Source organism: Cherax quadricarinatus, chromosome 20, assembly GCF_038502225.1.
Source record: "Cherax quadricarinatus isolate ZL_2023a chromosome 20, ASM3850222v1, whole genome shotgun sequence".
In the NCBI taxonomy this organism is placed as follows: Eukaryota; Metazoa; Arthropoda; class Malacostraca; order Decapoda; family Parastacidae; genus Cherax; species Cherax quadricarinatus.
This window is the reverse complement of record NC_091311.1, coordinates 22,266,443-22,287,005: the sequence shown is the minus strand read 5'-3', so window position 1 is coordinate 22,287,005 and position 20,563 is coordinate 22,266,443. Positions and strand designations below refer to the sequence as shown.

The following is a 20,563-nucleotide window of genomic DNA, read 5'->3' as shown; positions in this document are numbered from 1 at the left end:
GTTTTCCTGGGTCCTATGCCTCCTGTACCTTTTCCATTCTCTGTTGCACTTAGTTTTTGCCTCCCTACACCTTCGGGTAAACCAAGGACTCGTTTTGGTCTTCCTATTATTTCCGTTTCCCTTGTGAACAAAACTTTCCTCTGCCTCCTTGCACTTTGTTGCCACATATTCCATCATCTCGTTTACTGATTTTCCTACCATTTCTCTGTCCCACTGAACCTCCTGCAGGAAGTTTCTCATAACTGTGTAGTCCCCCCTTTTATAGTTTGGCCTGTCCCCTTCAGTTCCTGTTACCTTCTCCACTTGTAACTCTACTATATAGTCAAAACTCAGAACCACGTGATCGCTAGCTCCAAGGGGCCTCTCATAAGTGATGTCCTCAATGTCTGAACTGCTCAGGGTGAACACAAGATCCAGTCTTGCTGGCTCATCCTCCCCTCTCTCTCTGGTTGTGTCCCTGACATGTTGATGCATGAGGTTTTCAAGTACCACATCCATCATCTTGGCTCTCCATGTTTCGGGACCCCCATGTGGCTCCAGGTTTTCCCAGTCGATCTCCCTGTGGTTGAAATCGCCCATTACCAGTAACTTTGCTCTGCTCGAGTGAGCTCTTCTTGCCACCTCAGCCAGTGTGTCCACCATCACCCTGTTGTTTTCTTCGTACTCCTCTCTTGGCCTCCTGCAGTTCTGTGGTGGGTTATACATCACTCCAATGACTACTTTATGTTCTCCGGACTGAATTGTACCTACAATGTAGTCTCTTTCTCCAATCATGTCCATGCCTTCCATTTCCTCAAATCCCCATCGGTGTTTTATGAGCAGTGCAACCCCTCCTCCCCCTCTACTCCTTCTATCTTTCCTCAGGATCTGATGTGTGTGTGTGTGTGTGTGTGTGTGTGTGTGTGTGTGTGTGTGTGTGTGTGTGTGTGTGTGTGTGTGTGTGTGTGTGTGTGTGTGTGTGTGTGTGTGTGTGTGTGTGTGTGTGTGTGTGTGTGTGTGTGTGTGTGTGTGTGTGTGTGTGTGTGTGTGTGCGTGCATGCGCCCATGTGCTCACCTGGTCCACATACCGCAGGTTCGACAGGATAGGGATCTACATCGTCATGTTCCTGGAGATCCTCAACACACTGATGAAGGTGCTGCTCGTCTTCTCTGTCCTCATCGTAGCCTTCAGCCTCTCCTTCTACATCCTCATGTCACACGTAAGTTTCTCACCCCTCATGTTCCTCTCTTGCATCTCTCCTTACCTTCTACCCCCGACGCGGTGATCAACTTACAGCGCTGGTGAGGTTTGAACGTCTTGGCTTAACTAAAAACCCAGTATTCCTTTAACAAGAAAGGATCTTTCCTTTTACTTTTGTAAATATATGTCGTGTGCTTTATCAGCTACGATTTGCAACAGTTTATGCCTCTACTGAACACCACTGACTCACCAACCACCACTGACTCACCAACCACCACTGACTCACCAACCACCACTGACTCACCAACCACCACTGACTCACCAACCACCACTGACTCACCAACCACCACTGACTCACCAACCACCACTGACCAACCACCACCACTGACTCACCAACCACCACTGACTCACCAACCACCACCGACTCACCAACCACCACTGACTCACACTATATGAGTAATTTAAAATTATCACATTTTAAACATAGCCAAAAAATATTTAATATGAATAAAAAGTGAAAAAAAAAGAATAATTTCAAACCTCTTCCTCTTTTTTTTTACCCAGGGAGGCTACCTCTCCTTCTCCAACGTAGCTATGTCCATGATGCACACCTTCTCTATGATGCTGGGTGAGGTCGACTTCCTCAATATCTTCGTTTATCCTTTCTACCAGGAGAGTGTTAGAGGAGAGAGACTTCTCTTTCCCCTCACCACCTTCGGTTAGTACGATTATTATTATTATTATTATTATCATTATTATTATTATTATTAGTAGTAGTAGTAGTAGTAGTAGTAGTAGTAGTATTAATATTAGTAGTAGTAGCAGTAGCAGTTGTAATAGTAATAGCAGCAGTAGTTGTATAATTAGTAGTAAAAGAAATAGTATTTATAGTAGTAGATATAATAGTAGTAGTATAGTATTAATAGTAGTATAGTACACACGCCGGGGTCCCCACAACCCACCACATATGGGGTCGGGTGAAACAGTCCCCATAGTTTGCACATACCGTGAGGTAAAATAATAAGGAGGTAGTTAATAACCAGCCCTAAGCTTCTAACCGCTGGGAACAGGTCATGTGACATAAGTTACATTACAATAATGGATTATTTACATACAGAATGCGGCTAATGTGAACAACCTTCTAACTAATGAAATAAAAGGAATAAATCCCTGATTTTGTCAACTGGTAATGGCCAATGTTGCAGGACGTTCTAGAATATTCAGGAAATACTCTCAGTGCCAATTAATATGTCTGTGTAAATTCTCCTATTCAGATTTTTGTTTCTTATAATAACTAGGCAATTCCTGACTTTTTTCCCTGTTTAACACCATTACTATCATTATTATCCACTATCTGCCATTATCACTACTATTATCATTATAATATTGCTGACCATCTAATTCAATAAATCACGAAACTAGTTGCAATCACCATGTTGCAATCACCTATGTGTACCTTGTATGGCTGTACCTAGAGGGTTAGGGCTTCAATAACTAATGATGTTAATTATGTAAGCTTAGCAAAATCATTTTGTATGCTGGAGAAACATGGTGACTTGACACCTGATACATTTAATATATGCAAAAGCATGGTATATGGGACATTACTCCCGCCGGTGCTCCCCAATTGTCTATTAAGATTTAAAAAAGCTTATAAAGAACTTAGAAATGATCAGAATTTGCACCTCTCAAGAGGTGATAAATCTAAGGTAGTTGTTATTTTGGATAAAACTGAATATTTAGGTAAATTGAACCATTATTGAGTAATAATGAAACGTATGAACCGCACATTAAGAACCCCACCGACCAGATCAACAGCCATTTCAATAAACACCTCCAAACGTTATTGAAGGGGAATGATGAATTAATTAAAATTTGTCGGCTAGGTCGGCAACTCTACCGAATCCTTATGGGATAATAAATTCAAGACTCATAAACCAGAGTACCAAGCCTGTCTTATTATAAGTTCAGTAGGCACAGCAGTATTTAACCTATCTAAATGGTAGGTCAACCTTCTAACTCCCATGATCGCTAGAATCTCGGATGCACATATTAAAAATAATGTTGACCTTACTGAAAGGCTCCAGAAATTAAATGTCCAACATGACTTTACCCTAGGGAGCTTTGATGTCACAGCTCTGTTCACCAGAGTCCCTGTCCCTGACTTGCTTTCGTACCTTGAAGAGGAACTAGAAAACTTCCCTATGCCTTACCCCACGAACATAATAACTGAACTGATAAAACTTTGTGTTAATGATTGCAAGTTCGTGTTTCAAGGTAAATACTATGCTCAAAAACAAGGCATGGCAATGGGAAATCCCCTCAACCCCTTACTCAGCAACTTATATATGGAATTCTATGAGACTAGACCTCTTAAAGATATTCTCCCAGATAAAGCTAGGTGGTTCAGATACATAGATGATGTTCTTTGCCTCTAGCCTAGGTATCACAACGTTGATGAGTTCCTCCCTAGACTCAATGGTCTAGTACCTTCCAATATGCAGAAGCAAATGTCCATCCTTGAACGATCGTCGTGGTGTTCATTGCCTCTGCTATTTTGTCCGCTCTCGTGACCTTCACGATCCTTCTACATACAGGATAGTGACGAACGTTAACAGAAGTCCATCATTTGTTCGTCGCCCCTGTTTACTTCGTCACTTTTCTATTCGTCTTCCATCGTTCTTGTCTTCTCTTCAGTTGCCCCCTTTATATGTTCATCTAGCATCTAACTTTTTACTTCCCCTTTGGGAAGTTCCAACAGTGAGTGTCTGTTTTTCCCCACTGCCTTGTACGAAAGCCCAAATCCCTACAGTTGCTTCTCGCTCTCTTTTTCTTAATCACTTCCGATCTCATTCTCGTGCCGTTGCACTGTACACTGATGGTTCTAAATCCTCTAATGGTGTTTTGTTTGCAGCAATGTTTCCTGTCAGTGTGGTGCATGGTCCTTTATTAGATTCGGCTATCATTTTTACAGCTGAATTCTATGCCATTCTCATTGTAATTATCCATATTGCATCTATGCCTACTTCAATGTTTGAAATCGTCTCAGACTCCTTTAGTGCTCTGCAAACTATTAAAAATTTTGCTTCACATCATCCCCTAGTTCTTCATATACAACTTTGGTTGCGCCGCATTACTAGCAAAAATATAAAAATCGTTTTCTGTTGGGTCCCTGGTCATGGTAATGTTCAGGGCAATGCGCAGGCATACTCTGCTGCGCGATCTTCAGTACATGACCTACCAGTTTCATATAGAGGTATTCCATTCCCTGACTATTTTGCTGCAATCTCTGACCAACTTCTCAACCGTTGGCAACAACGTTGGTCTGATATGACTCATAACAAATTACATTCTATCAAACCAAGTTTGGGTTCCTGGCCTTCATGTCATCGATACCGAGGTTGGGAGACAATACTCTCTTGTCTTCGCTTCGGACATTCTCGTCTAACTCATGGGTATCTCGTGGAGATGCGTCCTGTTTCACTTGTGAGAATTGTCTAGTTCCTGTTTCAATTTCCCATATTCTATTGGACTGTCCTGTCTATCAACGAGCACGTAGAATTTTCCTCCGACGTCTTCACCGCTTTAACGCCCTTACTTTATCTTTCCTCCTTGCTGATAGACCTTTGACACAGACTCCCTCTTCGACTTTTGGACAGAAACTGATTTATTACATAAACATTAATAACCCTTCCTTGAGCACTCCTCACAATCCCTCCTAACTTTACCTTTATTGTCATCTCCACTCTTATTTATCCATAGATCCTGCATCAATTCCTACCCTGAAGCGCTGTATGACCTTGATTATAATAATAATAATAATAATAATAATAATAATAATAATAATAATAATAATAATAATGTAATTTACAATAGTTAATAGGCACATTGAGTTACCACAAAAGTTACTCTTCATCTTGTTGCTTCCTCTACATTGCCCCGAAACCCATGTAGCCATGAATATAACTACCTGCCCATATAAATAAAACTCATATATAATATTCACACTTGCAGTCTGTAACTATCTCTATAATTTATGGTCACTCGAGACAAGAAAAAAACCTCTCTCGCCTTATTCCACTACAATCATAGCTTACATGCCCATCTCTAAGCATGAAGGTTCAGGGATGCTGTCATCTCTCTTCCAGATGTATAGGAGCCCTTTACCGTCCCCTAACATACAAAAATCCCTTCTCGTCTCAATCCCAGGCCGAGATTATGGTGCCAAATCAAACAAGATGAGCCACACTCACCTCAACCATGGCTAGAGCTGCACTGGACAGAAGACTCATTTCCTGCACTCATAACTTTCTCCAGCACATCTTAATCTACAAAAAAAAAAAATTATAAGAAACACTGAACAGCTAATTACCAGCTCCCTATCTAATGACAAAACAACAGGGCTCTTTTTAGTGCCTTTAATATATATATATATATATATATATATATATATATATATATATATATATATATATATATATATATATATATATATATATATATATATATATCAATAACTACACTGCACTAGCCAAGGACTCGAACCCATGCTGTTTTGGCCTGCCTCATGGTGGGCGAAAACACATGACGCCCTTATCCACTGAACCATACAATCCTTAAGAGTAGGGCATCCAGTGAAACTGGATGTGGTACTCCCTACCCAAGGACACACGATGGTGTGGATGACTCTAGGCTAATTTCGTTCTAGTCCCTGTTTGGTGTACTAGTTCAACGGGCAGTATTTTATATTATTGTGACCGCGAACGAGTGATATTGATCAATAACAACACTGCACTAGCCAAGGACTCGAACCCATGCTGCTTTGGCCTGCCTCATGGTGGGCGAAAACACATCAATACCACTCGTTCGTGGTCACAATAAGATATATATATATATATATATATATTTATATATATATATGTATATATATTTATATATATAAATATGTATATATATATATATATATATATATATGTGTGTGTGTGTGTGTGTGTGTATGCAATAAGATCACAGTAAACAGGTGATTTCAAAATATGCAAAACAACCACTCTGAAAGAATAGAGAAATTCCAAGCGCTTTCGTGACTACTCACATTATCAAGGAACTATGAAAGCAAAGCATCCAAGGAAGGTATATAAGGGGTCTGGCCAACACCTCACTATCAGATCCCACAACGGTTAAACACCTTCTTTCAGAGTGGTTGTTTTGCATATATATATATATATATATATATATATATATATATATATATATATATATATATATATATATATATATATATATATATATATATATATATCATGCATTGCATCCAGAGGGCTTGTAGCAGCAATTTTCCCTGAACATCTTAGGGATAAGATTGGAGTCCAGGACCAAAAGTTCATTGACGGAGCCATGATCTGGGATAATCTAACGGGCTCTGAAACAAGACCTGCTTCCCCCAACAACTACAAACAGTCGCACTGGGATGGCCCAATAGTGGAGAAAATAGCCTCAACAATGCTTCAGAGTGTGTCAGGGAAGGATAGAGCCCGCCTCCTGGCAGTGAGAGCTCCTCATGCAGGGGACTTTCTGTTGGCTGTTCCCAACTCCAGCCTTGGCACACGGCTCGGCCCACAAACCATCCCCATTGGTGTTGCCCTTCGACTTGCCGCCCCTATTCTCGCCGAACACAGGTGTATTTGTGCCAGTGAAGCAGCAGATCGATTCGGGTACCATGGTCTTGTGTACCGTAAATCCGAGGGAAAGTTTGCAAGACATGAGGAGGTTAATAACATTATCAAGAGGAGCCTAACAACAGCCGGATGCCCAGCAGTAAGGGAGCCACCCCAATTATGCAGATCTGATGGCAGCCAGAAGCGTCCAGATGGTATCACACTTCAAGCCTGGACAGACGGTAAGCAGGTGGTGTGGGACTACACATATGCATCTACCTTGGCTGATGCCTACCTCCAAAACACCAGGGAGGAAGGAGGGGCAGTTGCCAGCTTCAGGGAGTCACAAAAGTCTAGCAAATATGGAGAACTTGCCCATCATTGTATGTTTGTCCCCATAGGCTCAGAGACCCTTGGCTCATGGGGAAAGAGTGTATCTAAGTTCCTTAAGGAGTTAGGCAAAAAAATCATTAGAGTAACTATGGATCCCAGGGCAGCTAGTTTTCTGTTCCAGCGACTCAGTGCGGCTGTTCAGAGGGGTAATGTCTGCTGTATTTTGGACACGCGCCCCAGCTCTCAGGAGCTGGATGAGATTTTCGCATTATAATCAGTGAGAAACACGTAACAATATATACTAGATATTTATCTCTCACATCTCATGTACTGTATATGCCATCTGTATATCAACAATGTGTCTCTTAAACCTTTTTGAACCATATTATGTAATAAAATATACATACATATATATATATATATATATATATATATATATATATATATATATATATATATATATATATATATATATATATATTGGGGGATTTTCACAAGAACAAAATATCGAAATTAATATTTGACCCACACACGGGGAAGAACTCCTGACACACAAACAAATTACAACGTACTGAAGTTGATGTTCTTGGAGACTTGTTTGACTTTAGGGACACTGGGATCTCAGTGTCTCTCATTCACTGTCCACTGTCTCAGTCCCCCACTATCTCCAGGACCTTGGATTAGGAACATATGATTCCTGAATATTTATTATGAAAATTTACGTCAGTTAAAGTGATTATTAAGTAGATTGTATAATTGTGAATTTAAGTGGACTTGACTTGTTTAAGTATTTTGTTATGTCTACAAGTTTATAATTATTAATCTAATTATTTTATAGATAAAACCTATTACACTTAACAAAATTTATTACATTGGTGGTATATCCTAAAGCCTCCTCTGGCAAGACTACAAGAAAATTGGCCACTATCAAGTAACCTTACTTGCTGTGTGCTTTGTAATACACACTGGAAGGCCAAGCTAAATTATTGAAGTCACCAGGTAGAGCCAACATGGCGTCATCCAGCTACCGCATCCCGTTTCTTTCCAAATCATCCTTATGTTTCCGTTTATTTATATATCTGGACCCTTCCAGACGCATTTCCTCTTTATTTTTCTTGTAGTAAAAATTTCGCCGTTAGTATTTCTAAAGGACACTACAAACTTAGAGAAATATACATGTACCAGAAGGCTCCTCTTCCCCGTTTTTTGCTTCTACTGCTCTCCTATTTTGTATACACATGTTTATTAAAATTTAGTGATATTTCTGGGTATGTAATACATTTTCCTTACCAGAATATTAAGTCTTTAAATATTACAATAATTCCACTTTACTTAATTAACTTACTACATTATATAAGTAAATTATTGGGAATATATTGGTTGCCGGTGACTATCACCTTTGAAAAATCACATTGACGCTACACACCTGCATTATTATATAAATATTATCATCCCTACCAATTATTACATTTAAATATTAGGAAAATTACCCAAATTTTCTGCAAATATAATCTAAACTTGTAAGAATAATAAAAAAATTCACTAAAAGAGTTTATACCTAGATTTCAAAAATCCTAAATTAATATCTAATCCTACTTTGTAACCATTTACATTTTATTCAAATCCTCAATATGAGCATCAGAGCACCTTACCAGTATATAATCAGTCTTCTAAAACAGATCTCTCTCAAAAATTGATCAATAAAACAATGCTTACTCTTCCCCTGACAAAGCTAACACACCCCTCCTTAAAACCCATTAAATTTCAAAATTATGTTATTCCTTAGTCGCCAACTTATTCTTGCAAGTTTCGCCGATCTTCGTAGAATAGCCTAGCCTAAAATCATGTAATTTTACAGCCCCTGCCTATGAAAACACTAACTTTATAAAATATAAACATCTGGGCAGCAAAACTAGGCAGTCTATCTGCTAAAAATTAATATATGCCAGATACTCTTAATAAACAAATGCAACTACTTAAATACTATATTTAAATAATTATAATGTAACACATGAATCCAATATTTCTAAGCTACAGTTACACCAAGACACACCAAAATGTGATTTATTTTTCATTTCCAGTTTGTGGGAGTGTTGTGAATTGTTCCAGCCACGATGTCTTGATTTTTATTATGCCTAATTATTGATTAATCAGTCTAGCTACGTTATGCACTAACTCTTCTCTATGCCTTCCCTCCTGCTCTGCCACGCATAACGTGGACATAAACAGTCCTGCTGGGAATGTTCATGATTTTGATGCCCATACTGCTCATCAACCTACTCATTGGTCTGGCTGTTGGTGACATCGAGAGCGTCAAGAAGGATGCTCAGCTCAAGCGAATCGCCATGCAGGTGAGATCAGCACTGACAGGTGTTGAGTTTCAGCCCAAACAAGTGATATTGTGCTATTACCCACATGTGTAATTGGTGTTGAATTTCCACTCATATGAGTGACAAGTGTTCAATTACCACCCACATAAGTGTCTTGTGTTGTGGAAAATACTGTATATTCTCCAAAAATACAGTGTATTTTGTATTTAAATTGATGGAATATATTGTAGGTAATAAAATTTAATTTGTAAATAAATAAAGAACCAGCGATGGGTGAGCGTCGCTGGGGGAGAGGGTGGCCATTGTTTTGAATGTGGTAAAGAAACGTTAGTGAAAATCGGAAGAATTTTCGTTGCTCTAGGGGTTGTATTGAGCTTAAAACCTCTCAAATGGGAGCCGAAATTGTTGGATTTGCAGTCCTGCATAACGTGAGAATTAAGCAGATGGACAGGACAGCTTTGGAACCCCAGCTAAGTCATGTCTATTTTGTGTTGAAATTCTGGCAAGTTTTTTCTTCATAAATTGAGGCAGGGGGTTTTGTATGACACACCGTAATCTCCAGACTAATTGGTGAGTCTTATTATTATAAATTCTCCTTCGATGTATATGTATTCACATTTTAAATTTAATATACAGTCCACATATTTATATTAATGTTTTTATCAGAATTCCTGGTGATGTATATTTCATCTGACTGAGGATGAGTTATTGAGGTGGACTGCATTTATAGAAAGGATGGAGCATAATAAGATGACTTGAAGAGTATATAAATCTGTAGTGGAGGAAATGAGGTGTAGAGGGTCGTCCTAGAAAAGGTTGGAGGGAGGGGTAAATGAAGTTTTTTTATGCGAGGGGTTTAGTCATCCAACTGGCGTGCGTGAACGTGTTAGATAGGAGTGCAGACATGTAGATTTTAAGATGACATGCTGTTGGAGTGTGAGAAAGGCAACATTTATTTAGGGATTCAGGGAAATCAGTTAGCCGGACTTGAGTCTAGAGGTGAAAAGTACAGTGCCTTCAGTCTGACAGGGTGATTATTATTATTATTATTATTATTATTATTATTATTATTATTATTATTATTATTATTATTATTATTATTATTATCAAAAGGAAGCACTACACCTACCAGGGTCATACAGCGCTGCAGGGTAGGAATTGATGCAGAATCAAAGGATAAGTAAGGGTGGAGAGGACAATGAAGATAGGAAGGGTTGTAAGGAGTGATAAAGGAAGAATTATCAAAGACTGTGTAATAAATCAGTTGCTGTCAAAAAGTAGAAGAGGGAGTCTGTGTCAAAGATGGGTCTATCAGCAAGGAGGAAAGATTAAGTAAGGGTGTTAGAGCGATGACGACGTCGGAGGAAAATTCTGCGTGCTCATTGGTAGACAGGACAGTCCAATAAAATATGGGAAATTGAAACAGGAACTAGACAATTCTCACAAAGTGGAACAGGATGCCTCTCCATGAGATACCCATGAGTTAGACGAATGTGTCAGAAGCGAAGACGAGAGAGTATTGTCTTCCAACCTCGGTATCGATGACATGAAGGCCAAGAACCCAAATATGGTTTGATAGAATGTAATTTTTTGAGTCATATCAGACCAACGTTGTTGCCAACGGTTGAGAAGTTGGGCAGAGATTACAGCAAAATAGTCAGGGAATCAAATACCTCCATATGAAACTGGTAGGTCATGTACTGAAGATCGCGCAGCAGAGTATGCCTGCGCATTGCCCTGAACATCACCATGACCAGGGACCCAACAGAAAACGATTTTTATATTTTTGCTGGTAATGCAGCGCAACCAAAGTTGTATATGAAGAACTAGGGGATGACGTGAAGCAAAATTTTTAACAGCTTGCAGAGCACTAAAGGAGTCTGAGACGATTTCAAACATTGAAGTAGGCATAGATGCAATATGGATAATTACAATGAAAATGGCGTAGAATTCAGCTGTAAAAATGATAGCCGATTCTAACAAAGGTCCTTGCACCACACTGTCAGGAAACACTACTGCAAACAAAACACCATCAGAGGAGTTAGAACCATCAGTGTACATTGCAACGCCATGAGAATGAGATCGGAAGTGATTAAGAAAAAGAGAGCGAGAAGCAACTGTAGGGATTAAGGCTTTCGCACAAGGCAGTGGGGAAAAACAGACACTAACTGTTGGAACTTCCCAAGGAGAAAGTGAAAAGTTAGATGCTAAATGAACATATAAAGGGGGCAATTGAAGAGAAGACAAGAGCGATTGAAGACGAAGAGAAAAGGAACGGAGTAAACAGAGGCGACGAACAAATGATGGACTTCTGTTGACGCTCGTCACTATCCTGTATGTAGAAGGGTCGTGAAGGTCATGAGAGCTGACAAAATAGCAGAGGCAATGAGCACCACGACTATCGATCAAGGAAAGAACATTTGATTCTGCACAGAGGCTCTCGACAAGTGAGGAGCGAAAATATCTAAACATAAATGTAATACCTAACGATGGATGGGATCGATTTTAGAAAGAGTTGCAGGAGAGTTTGCAGAATATATCTCGTCACAATAATCTAGCTTAGGTAAAATTAGGGCTGAATGCAGTCGAAGGCAGGTTCGACAATCTGCTCCCCCCCCCCCCATGAAAGTTGAGCGAGGGTTTTAAGGAGGTTCAGCCATCTATGACAAGTCGCTTTCAGTGAGGTAATGTGAGGTTTCCAAGACACCAGGTGATCAAACAGTAGGCCGAGAAATCTGACTGTATCACATTAAGGGATTCGAGAGCCATCCAGGTACAACGGAGTAACAGGGACGATCGATCTTCTGGTGAAAGTAATTCGTTGTGTTTTAGCAATAGAAATTTTAAACCCATTAGTAGTGGCCCAATGAGAAACACTGATGACAACATTCTGGAGTCAGGCTGCTACTAGGTGACAGTCAGCTCCTGCACAAGCTACAGCGAAGTCATCAACATAGAGTGATGACCAAATATTAGATGGGAGAACAGATGTCAGATAATTTACAGCAAGGAGAAAAAGTGTGGTGCTAAAGACACATCCCTGAGGAACACCTTCAGCCTGGACAAAGTCTGGGGAAAGCAAATTATTAACCCGAACAAGGAAATGTCTCTCAGATAAGAAGTTTGCGAGGAAAAATGGCAGATTGCTTCGGGAGCCTAAGGAGTAAGCTTGGGCTAAGATGTTATACCTCCAAGTAGTGTCATATGCCTTTTCAAGATCAAAAAAGGACTGCTGAGGCCAGCAACTCTCTGGCAGATTTGGAGGAAAGAAACGAGGGACATAGAGCACTTTAGAGATACGGACAAGATGATTTCCGATTTCCGTGGCAACTTCAAGAAGGTTTGCAACACTGACACCGGCAACCTGGAGATTGGGAACAGGGTCTGGAGAGAACTTGCCACTCAGTTTCCACACATTTTTCCAAACTGCACTCATTAAGGAAGCAGAAGCAATGGTAGAAACATAATCTTGCCAGCAAGTGCGTTTGGCTTCATGGATGACATGTCGGGCTACCGCTCTCGCCCGTTTAAAATCAAGGAGACGCTCTGCGGTCCTACTGTAACGATATCGGCCCCAAGCAGCACGTTTCAAACGTACTGCACGAGCACAAGCGGGAGACAACCAAGGCACGCATTTCTGAGAATACTTGCTCGAGTTTCGAGGTATAGAATGTGAAGCTGCAGTTAAAACTGAGATTGAAAATAAGTGTAAAAGAGGTCATCAGTAGAGGACGAAGAAGGGTTATCACTAAAAGCAGTTTGGTGCGAGTACAGACTCCAATTCGCTCATTCAAATCGCCAACGCGGGCTTCGAGGAGCGTGAAAATATGAATAGGAAGTAAGGAAGATAGGAAAATGATCCCTGTCATATAAATCTGGGAGCACAGACCAGGTCAAGTCAGCTGCAGTTGTCGCGAAGCAAACAGAGAGATCAATGATAAAGAGACATTGAGTGCGAGAGTTAAAAATGGGTGGGAGTACCAGTATTTAAAACATGGAGGGAAAGAGAAGTGACAAGAGCCTCTAACTGATTGCCACGAGAATCACAGTGAGCCCCCCCCCCCCATCCCCCGAGGTAATGATGAGCATTAAATTCACCTAATAACAGAATAGGTGGCGGTAAGGAAGAAACAAGAAATGCAACATCTGGGATATATAATGCTCGAGAAGGGGAGAGATACAGTGAATATACTGTATACCACTTGTTCAAGTAGATGCGGACTGCTATGTAAAGCAGCAAAGTATGAATGAAGATCTGTATGGTATACTGGTGTGCAAAAGAAGTGCACTTTCATTAAAAGTTCCATAAGAATAAGGATCAGATGAATGTAATAAAACAAAGCCCGAAACGGGATGGATAACAGCAGAGCGTAATTTAATTTCTTGCAAACAGACACAAACAGGGGAAAACTGGGAGAGCAACATCTGAAGCTCACCACGATTACCCCTGAGGCCTCGGATATTCCACTGTAAATAAGCCATGATTTGCGAGAAAAGTATACCGGGAATATGAAGTAGTAGGTGTCTATGGACTAGGAGGAGTATTAAAATCTACGTGTGGAGGCAGTGGAAAACGAGTAAGCAGCGAAGGATTGGAATGTTGTGAAGACAAGAGTTGTGCATATGGTTTAGACGAGTGAGGAGAAGAGATGGGAGGTGGATCAGTGTTCATTAATGGTTTTGTCTCCTCAATATATTCGCAGATAGCTTCAAGTGTTTCGGAGGACATGGAAGTTGCATGTAGTACGACATCAGAGCAAGAAGGGGAAAAGCGAGTAAAGAACGGAGAGGTGATGGAAGTTACTGAAGAAGGGGGCCATGAGAGGGTAAAGTTAACTTGGGAATAAACCTGGGAAGGGACAGGAGAAGAAGAAACTTTGGAGGGGAAAGATGAACCTCTACACTCGTAACAGAACTAGTAAGAGGTAAAAAATTAGGTACAGAAACTGATGAGAAAAAATGTTTGGAAAAGCTATATGAAGAAGGGGGAAAAGTAGGTTGGAACGGTGGGGATGGTTTAGACTTCTGAGAAGTAGAGAGGCGAGGGGAAGGCGTAGTTGCGCGAAGCCTTGTAGGCATAGAAACATCCTAGCGAGAAGATAAAGATTCAAGGACAGTATTAAGCGTCGAGGTAGGGACCTCGTAGACCAGGACTGCAAAAGAGTTAGAGGTGACTGAGAAAGCTGTGATACTAGAGACTGTGGAAGTAGGCACTACCGAGGTTGGAGGTCTCTTAGTGACTCTAGAATAAGAAAGGCGTGGAAGTCTCCCCTAGAGGCGAGGATGAGAGACTGCCATGGCATATGTGACACCTTCTTCTGTTTTAGACAACGAATTTCCCATTCTTTTACGTAAACTTGTCAATGGCGAGAAAAAGCTGGGCGAGCCTCATTACAATTAAGGCAAGAGGGATTCAGGTTGCAGGATGTATTTGTATGGTCGTCAGCACCACAGACTGGTCACTCTGTTATGTACCTGCAAGGTACCTGCTGGGTGGCCAAAGCGCCAGTAATTTCTGCACTGTTGTGGTGTAGGGATCAACTCTCGGACTTGGAGACTGTGTCCCGCAATGTAAACTGAGGACGAAAGCTCACGACAGTCAAAAGTTAAGTGAGCTACATTGCAGGGTTAGCATCTCTGCATGCGAGCAGGTAGTATAAACGTGTCTACTTCGAGAATTGGAAGGTCTTGGAGCTTAAGTTGTTCGAGAATGTCGTCACCACATGTCTGGAAGTTATTTTGAACAATGGTATGAGGTAAAATGATGGTACTATTACAAAAATTGAGAGAATAGTGTTTTTGAATTGTTACAGGAATAGCATCAACTGTGGTAAGGAGAGAAGGACTGTGGGTTTGGCTAACATTCTGTACCGTGACGATGTGTGCTTCACTCTTTAGAGCATGACAAAAATATTTAGACCAACATGGTGCAGGAGTACCTTGCTGATAATATGATCTGAAAGACAGTCAGTAGAAGTCGGTTGTAAAGTAAAAAACTTAGTCAATTATGTACTTGGAAACGTAGTGTGTAAGGGAAGTGAGTGTCGTGCCGGGTTTTTCTGGGCAGAGTGAAAAGTAATAGTAGTGCCATCGGCTAGTGTCTTGGTCGTTTAGGTGTGGGACCGGACTTGGTCCAACCCGAGATGGGCAGCGATCTGAGAATCGCCGCACCGTAGAGGGAGAAGCTGGAAGCATGGTCAAAAAAGTGCGGAGGTCGGTTGTATCAAAGGAGTCAGGTGGAACCTCGGTACCTGGAGTTGGTGACGATACGGCACCAACAGAAGGTACAGAGCCATTAGAAAAGTTCGAAGAATGTTCAAATAACAAGACAGGGTTGGAACAGGGTGTGATAGCAGAAAGGGGCTCGGGACGAGATGGTTCATGGATTTGGGACTCCATGATTATGTAACTTCTTTCATTTTGTTTTTTAGTAAACAAAAGAAAACAGAAAAGACAAAAAAAAAAAAAAAAAAAAAGGAAGGAAAGTGGAGAAATAGCTCCTAGGAGGAAAGGGCTGTAAATCCTCCTCCGCACCCAAGAGGGCACCAGCACCACCAGTAGAGCAGATGCAGCAGGAAACCCATGCCAGTAAACCAGCAGTCCGGGATAGCAACCTCACATCTACCGAGCCACCTCGGTGGACAAGAGAGAGGGTGGTTGGATACCCGCCACGAAGCATACCTCCTTCGGCCACCACCTCCTGAAATCCGACAGGCAGCCTCCAGAAATACACCCGTCACCCGAAATATACCCAAAGCCACCCCCCTCCCCCCTCCCCCGAGAACTGGAGAGGGACTGGAACATCACCAGTTGATCCAGATTCCACGGCAAACTACACCACCAACAACGACCTCAACGGAATGGGATGGATCCCCCTACCTAGGAACTAGAATGCCTGAGGGAAGAACCCTAAAGGTTGAAAACAGGAAGGGGATAGGGAAGAGATGGGGAGAGGAGGAGGAAAGGGAGTGGAGGGATGGGGAGGATGGGATAGGGAAGGGAGGATTGGGGAGTAATTAGGTTCGGTCTGAGGAAGAAGACCAAAATGTCCAATTCCTCAGACCAATAGCTTCTTTACCACGACAAGGAGTCCCCTCCCCCATCCTTACAGAGGTGAAGAGGAGGTGGGATATTCCATTTTGGGAGGGGTATCTGAGTTGTAGCATCTCCATGCCTCTGGCAAAGATAGTAATGGAGTGAGTAATGGTGAAAATATTTTTTTTTCGGGTAACTCTACCTCGGTAAGGGATGGCTGGTGTGTGAAAAATGTTTGGATTTAATGTGTATTTGTGTATTAGTACTCATTTAGCTGCATTTGCGGGAAATCGAGCTCCAGCTTCTGAGTCCTGCTTTTAGACTTTGAATCAGCTTGTATTACACTCAGTATGGGCTAGGAGGTATACTGCAATACTCCCATTTTTGTTATATTCATTTGCTTTACTGACCCCGTGTCTGCAGGTGGAGCTTCACACAGAGCTGGAGAGGAAGATGCCGGAAGTGATCATCCAGAGGGTCAACAAGTCCGAGGTATTGGTTTATCCAAACTCCAGCGGTTGCAAGACCATCCTGAGCAGCGTCCTCAGCGCTTTCAACTTTGCCTGCCCCATGAATAATATATCCAGATCAGGTGAATCCGATGTTCTTCCTTTACAAGTGCTTTACACTTCTACTTCACCTCTGCTACCAAATCAGTGCTTTTCTCTATGTTATCTGAAGCTAAATTTATCAAATTTTAAATTAATTAATTCAAACTCTGTTTTAGTAATATATATATATATATATATATATATATATATATATATATATATATATATATATATATATATATATATATATATATATATATATATATATATATATATATATATATATAGACAGGGTTTTACAAGGTTAGTTAAGGATTCCTAACTTTATTGGCAAGCTAAGAACTGTTACCTACATCAGCTCATTTGAATGTTATGTGTACCTATCATCCACTTGTACTCCTCAAGTACATTCTCCCTAATTCGATGCCTTTCAAGAGAGTCCATATTCAGTCCTCAAACTACCTTCGTAGCAAACATTCCTGTTTCACGAAATCGTAATAACACAACTGCAGAAGACTCACTCGCCATGAGTTCAAACCCCACCCGTACCGTGGTTTACATAGAATTATATTTGTTATCCTTCTGAGTGTTTTCCAACGCTTTTAGTTGATGTTAATAATAATAATAATAATAATATCTTTATTACTACAAGTACATGTACAAGGTATATACACACCATAGCTGACATCAATGACATACTACTATACAGAAAACCGCTTGTTAAGCAGAGCATTTCGGGCAAATTAGGTCAGTTTTTTCCCAGGATGCGACCCACACCAGTCAACTAACATCCAGGAACCTATTTTACTGATAGGAAACATAGAAAACCGGTGTAAAGAAACAAGCGCAATGTTTCTACCCTCGCCGGGAATCGAACCCGGACCCTTGCCGTGTAAAGCGAGAGCTTTAGTTCTAGAGACCAGAACTGCGCTGCATACTCTAAACGAGATCACACCAATAAGACAGAATTCAAATCCAACCCTCACTGTAACTTAACGTTTTTTACATTCATGTGATGTAGACAGTGTATTAACATCCCTCCTAGCACTAATTCACTAATTCTTAGGCTCTAATTTCTAGTAAGTAGAACACAGAAGACTTTTTCGCTACCATAATGATTATTATCTATAATATTTAGTTTTATGGTGGCTAGGTTGTTTCTTTTCCCAGGATTAGCATCTTACACTTGTCAAAAATAAACTTCATTTCTACTTTCAGACTACATTAATTTATTCAAAATCATAGTAGTGTGCTCTGGTTTTTATTTATTGGCCTTTTTAGTGACACAGTGAATTTGTACTGCTATTTATCCTCTCGTTTAAGGCGCTAATATAGAAAGTTTTACTGAAGTCCTGACAAACATATTATATCATTTATCATGGTTGACCGTCACAAATATCTTAGTGAAAAGTCAGTATATTTGGTTGGAATCCCTCTACTGGCCTGAGAAGTATCTCCTTCTTAGATACATTACATCAGCTGTTTACTGTAATTCTATACAATTTGTTTAGCTTTCCATCAGATGTCTCTACAGTTATTAAAGTATGAGAGTTCATTTGTATCTCCTTGTGTGAAAATAAAATGCAGGAAATGATTGTTCAAAATGGAACACATTCATTGGCCATTAGTAGCAAGTTGTCTTATTTGGATTTAAGCGCATTACTTTCTTGTCCAGAGTTAGTTAGTTAGTTAAAGATTAGCCGGTATTCTCCCGGCCCGGGCCTTTTCCAAGTGGTGGCCCGGCCTTGGCTCCCTCTTTAGGGAGTGTCTGAGACCTAAGTCTCCCATGGGAGGAGGCACAAGTACCTCCTCATCTTTGGGACCAACTGTCCCCAGGCCTAGCCACAATCTAGGCCTCTCTGGTTTGCCATCCCCGCCCCAAGGGGGCAAATGGGAATGACAGTCTTGTGAGCTAAAGGCTCGGGCTCAGGCACCTACCCTACCCTAGAAGGGTTAGGCATGGTGGCGATGTCTCTTGTCCAGAGACGAAACATTGACTACATGGAAGAATCCTTTCCATTATATTTCAAGTTCATTTTTTTATGTAATTTGTTTTGCATTTATGAAAATTTGTTTATATTCGTACATAAGGTAAGTAAGTGTTCTTCACTTATTTTGATGCCCTGCAGATTTATTCACTGTCATCGCCTCTTATTATCATATTGTTTCATAAGAACTAAAAATCTCTATGGACAGTTACAGCAAAAAAAAAATGGTATACATTAATTCCTTACCTGGCACACCGATGAGCTACGTTCAGTAAGTTCCAAATCCGTATGGGTCATACCTAATACGACCCATACGAGTTCGGCGCTTTTGTTGGAATATAATAACGATAATTTGTTATCTTCATTGACCGAGGCTTACTGATGTACCTCGTAAAATATTAATATATACCAAATCATAATATTTTCGGGTTTGTGATTGGAAAGAGAGAAAAATTTTCATATTTTTATTTGTAGCAATTTGATAAAGAGGTTTTAGCAGTAAATAAATTAAGGGAGCATCACAAGAGACGAGGAGCCGACATACTTAGCTAAACTTATCACTAATCACTTATCCTGACTCCTAGCAGCTAGGTCAAGCCTAGGCACTCTCATGAATCCTGTTAGAAGTTATATGGGGGATTTTTCACAAGAACACAATCTTGAATTAACTTTCCACTCACACACTGGGAAGCCCCATAGACACAAAAACAAATTGCAACTTACTGATGTTGATGTATCTTGGAGACTTGTGGGAGACTACAAATACTGGTGGGGGTCGCACGTAATGTCGCTTCTTCAATGGCCACCGTCTCATCTCCCAAATTAACTCCGGGACCCTGGATTAGTAACGTATGGTGCCTGTGTATTACACAAGCACCATATAATTAGCTAATTGGTATAATTATAAAGAAGTTATGTAGGCTAAAAGAGTATTTTGTTTGATCTACTAATTTCAATTACTGAACATATTATTCCAACTGAATGAAAAAATATAACTTACCAAGTTATTTTCTTGATATATCCTAACGTCTCCCAACAGAAAGGTAACCTAATATTGGCCAATATCTTGCTACCTTACCTATTGTGTGGGGATTAATGCACACTGGGAGGCATACACATTAATTACTGGATGATACATGCGGTAGGCAATATGGCGACATCCAGCTACCACCTCCCATTTTTCATCCATATCATCCTCTACGGTTTCGTGTTCTTATATATCTGAACCGTTCCAGATGTATTTGCTCTTCACTTATCTTATATTACAAATTTCGCCAATAATGTGTCTAACGACCAGTATTGTGTTAAATAAAGATTCACAAACTCGCTAGTCCGTCCTTTTCATAAATGCCATATTTCTTTTTCTCCTATTTTGTATATATATTTTTATTTATATTCAGTGACATGTCCAGGTGTGTAATACATCTTCCTTATCAGAATATTAACTTTTCCAATATTACAACAACTACATTTTACTTAACTTATTATACAC

General features: G+C 40.4%; 1 protein-coding gene across 1 annotated transcript in view; it reads left to right on the top strand.

Moving 5' to 3' along the window:
* Positions 1–20,563, top strand: part of TrpA1 (Transient receptor potential cation channel A1) — a 249,076-nt gene that overhangs the window by 213,435 nt on the left and 15,078 nt on the right. Inside the window, 4 exon segments of the mRNA XM_070087089.1 lie at positions 1,073–1,199; positions 1,745–1,898; positions 9,397–9,518; positions 16,956–17,124. Of these exon segments, the coding sequence (XP_069943190.1) occupies positions 1,073–1,199; positions 1,745–1,898; positions 9,397–9,518; positions 16,956–17,124 (572 nt within the window).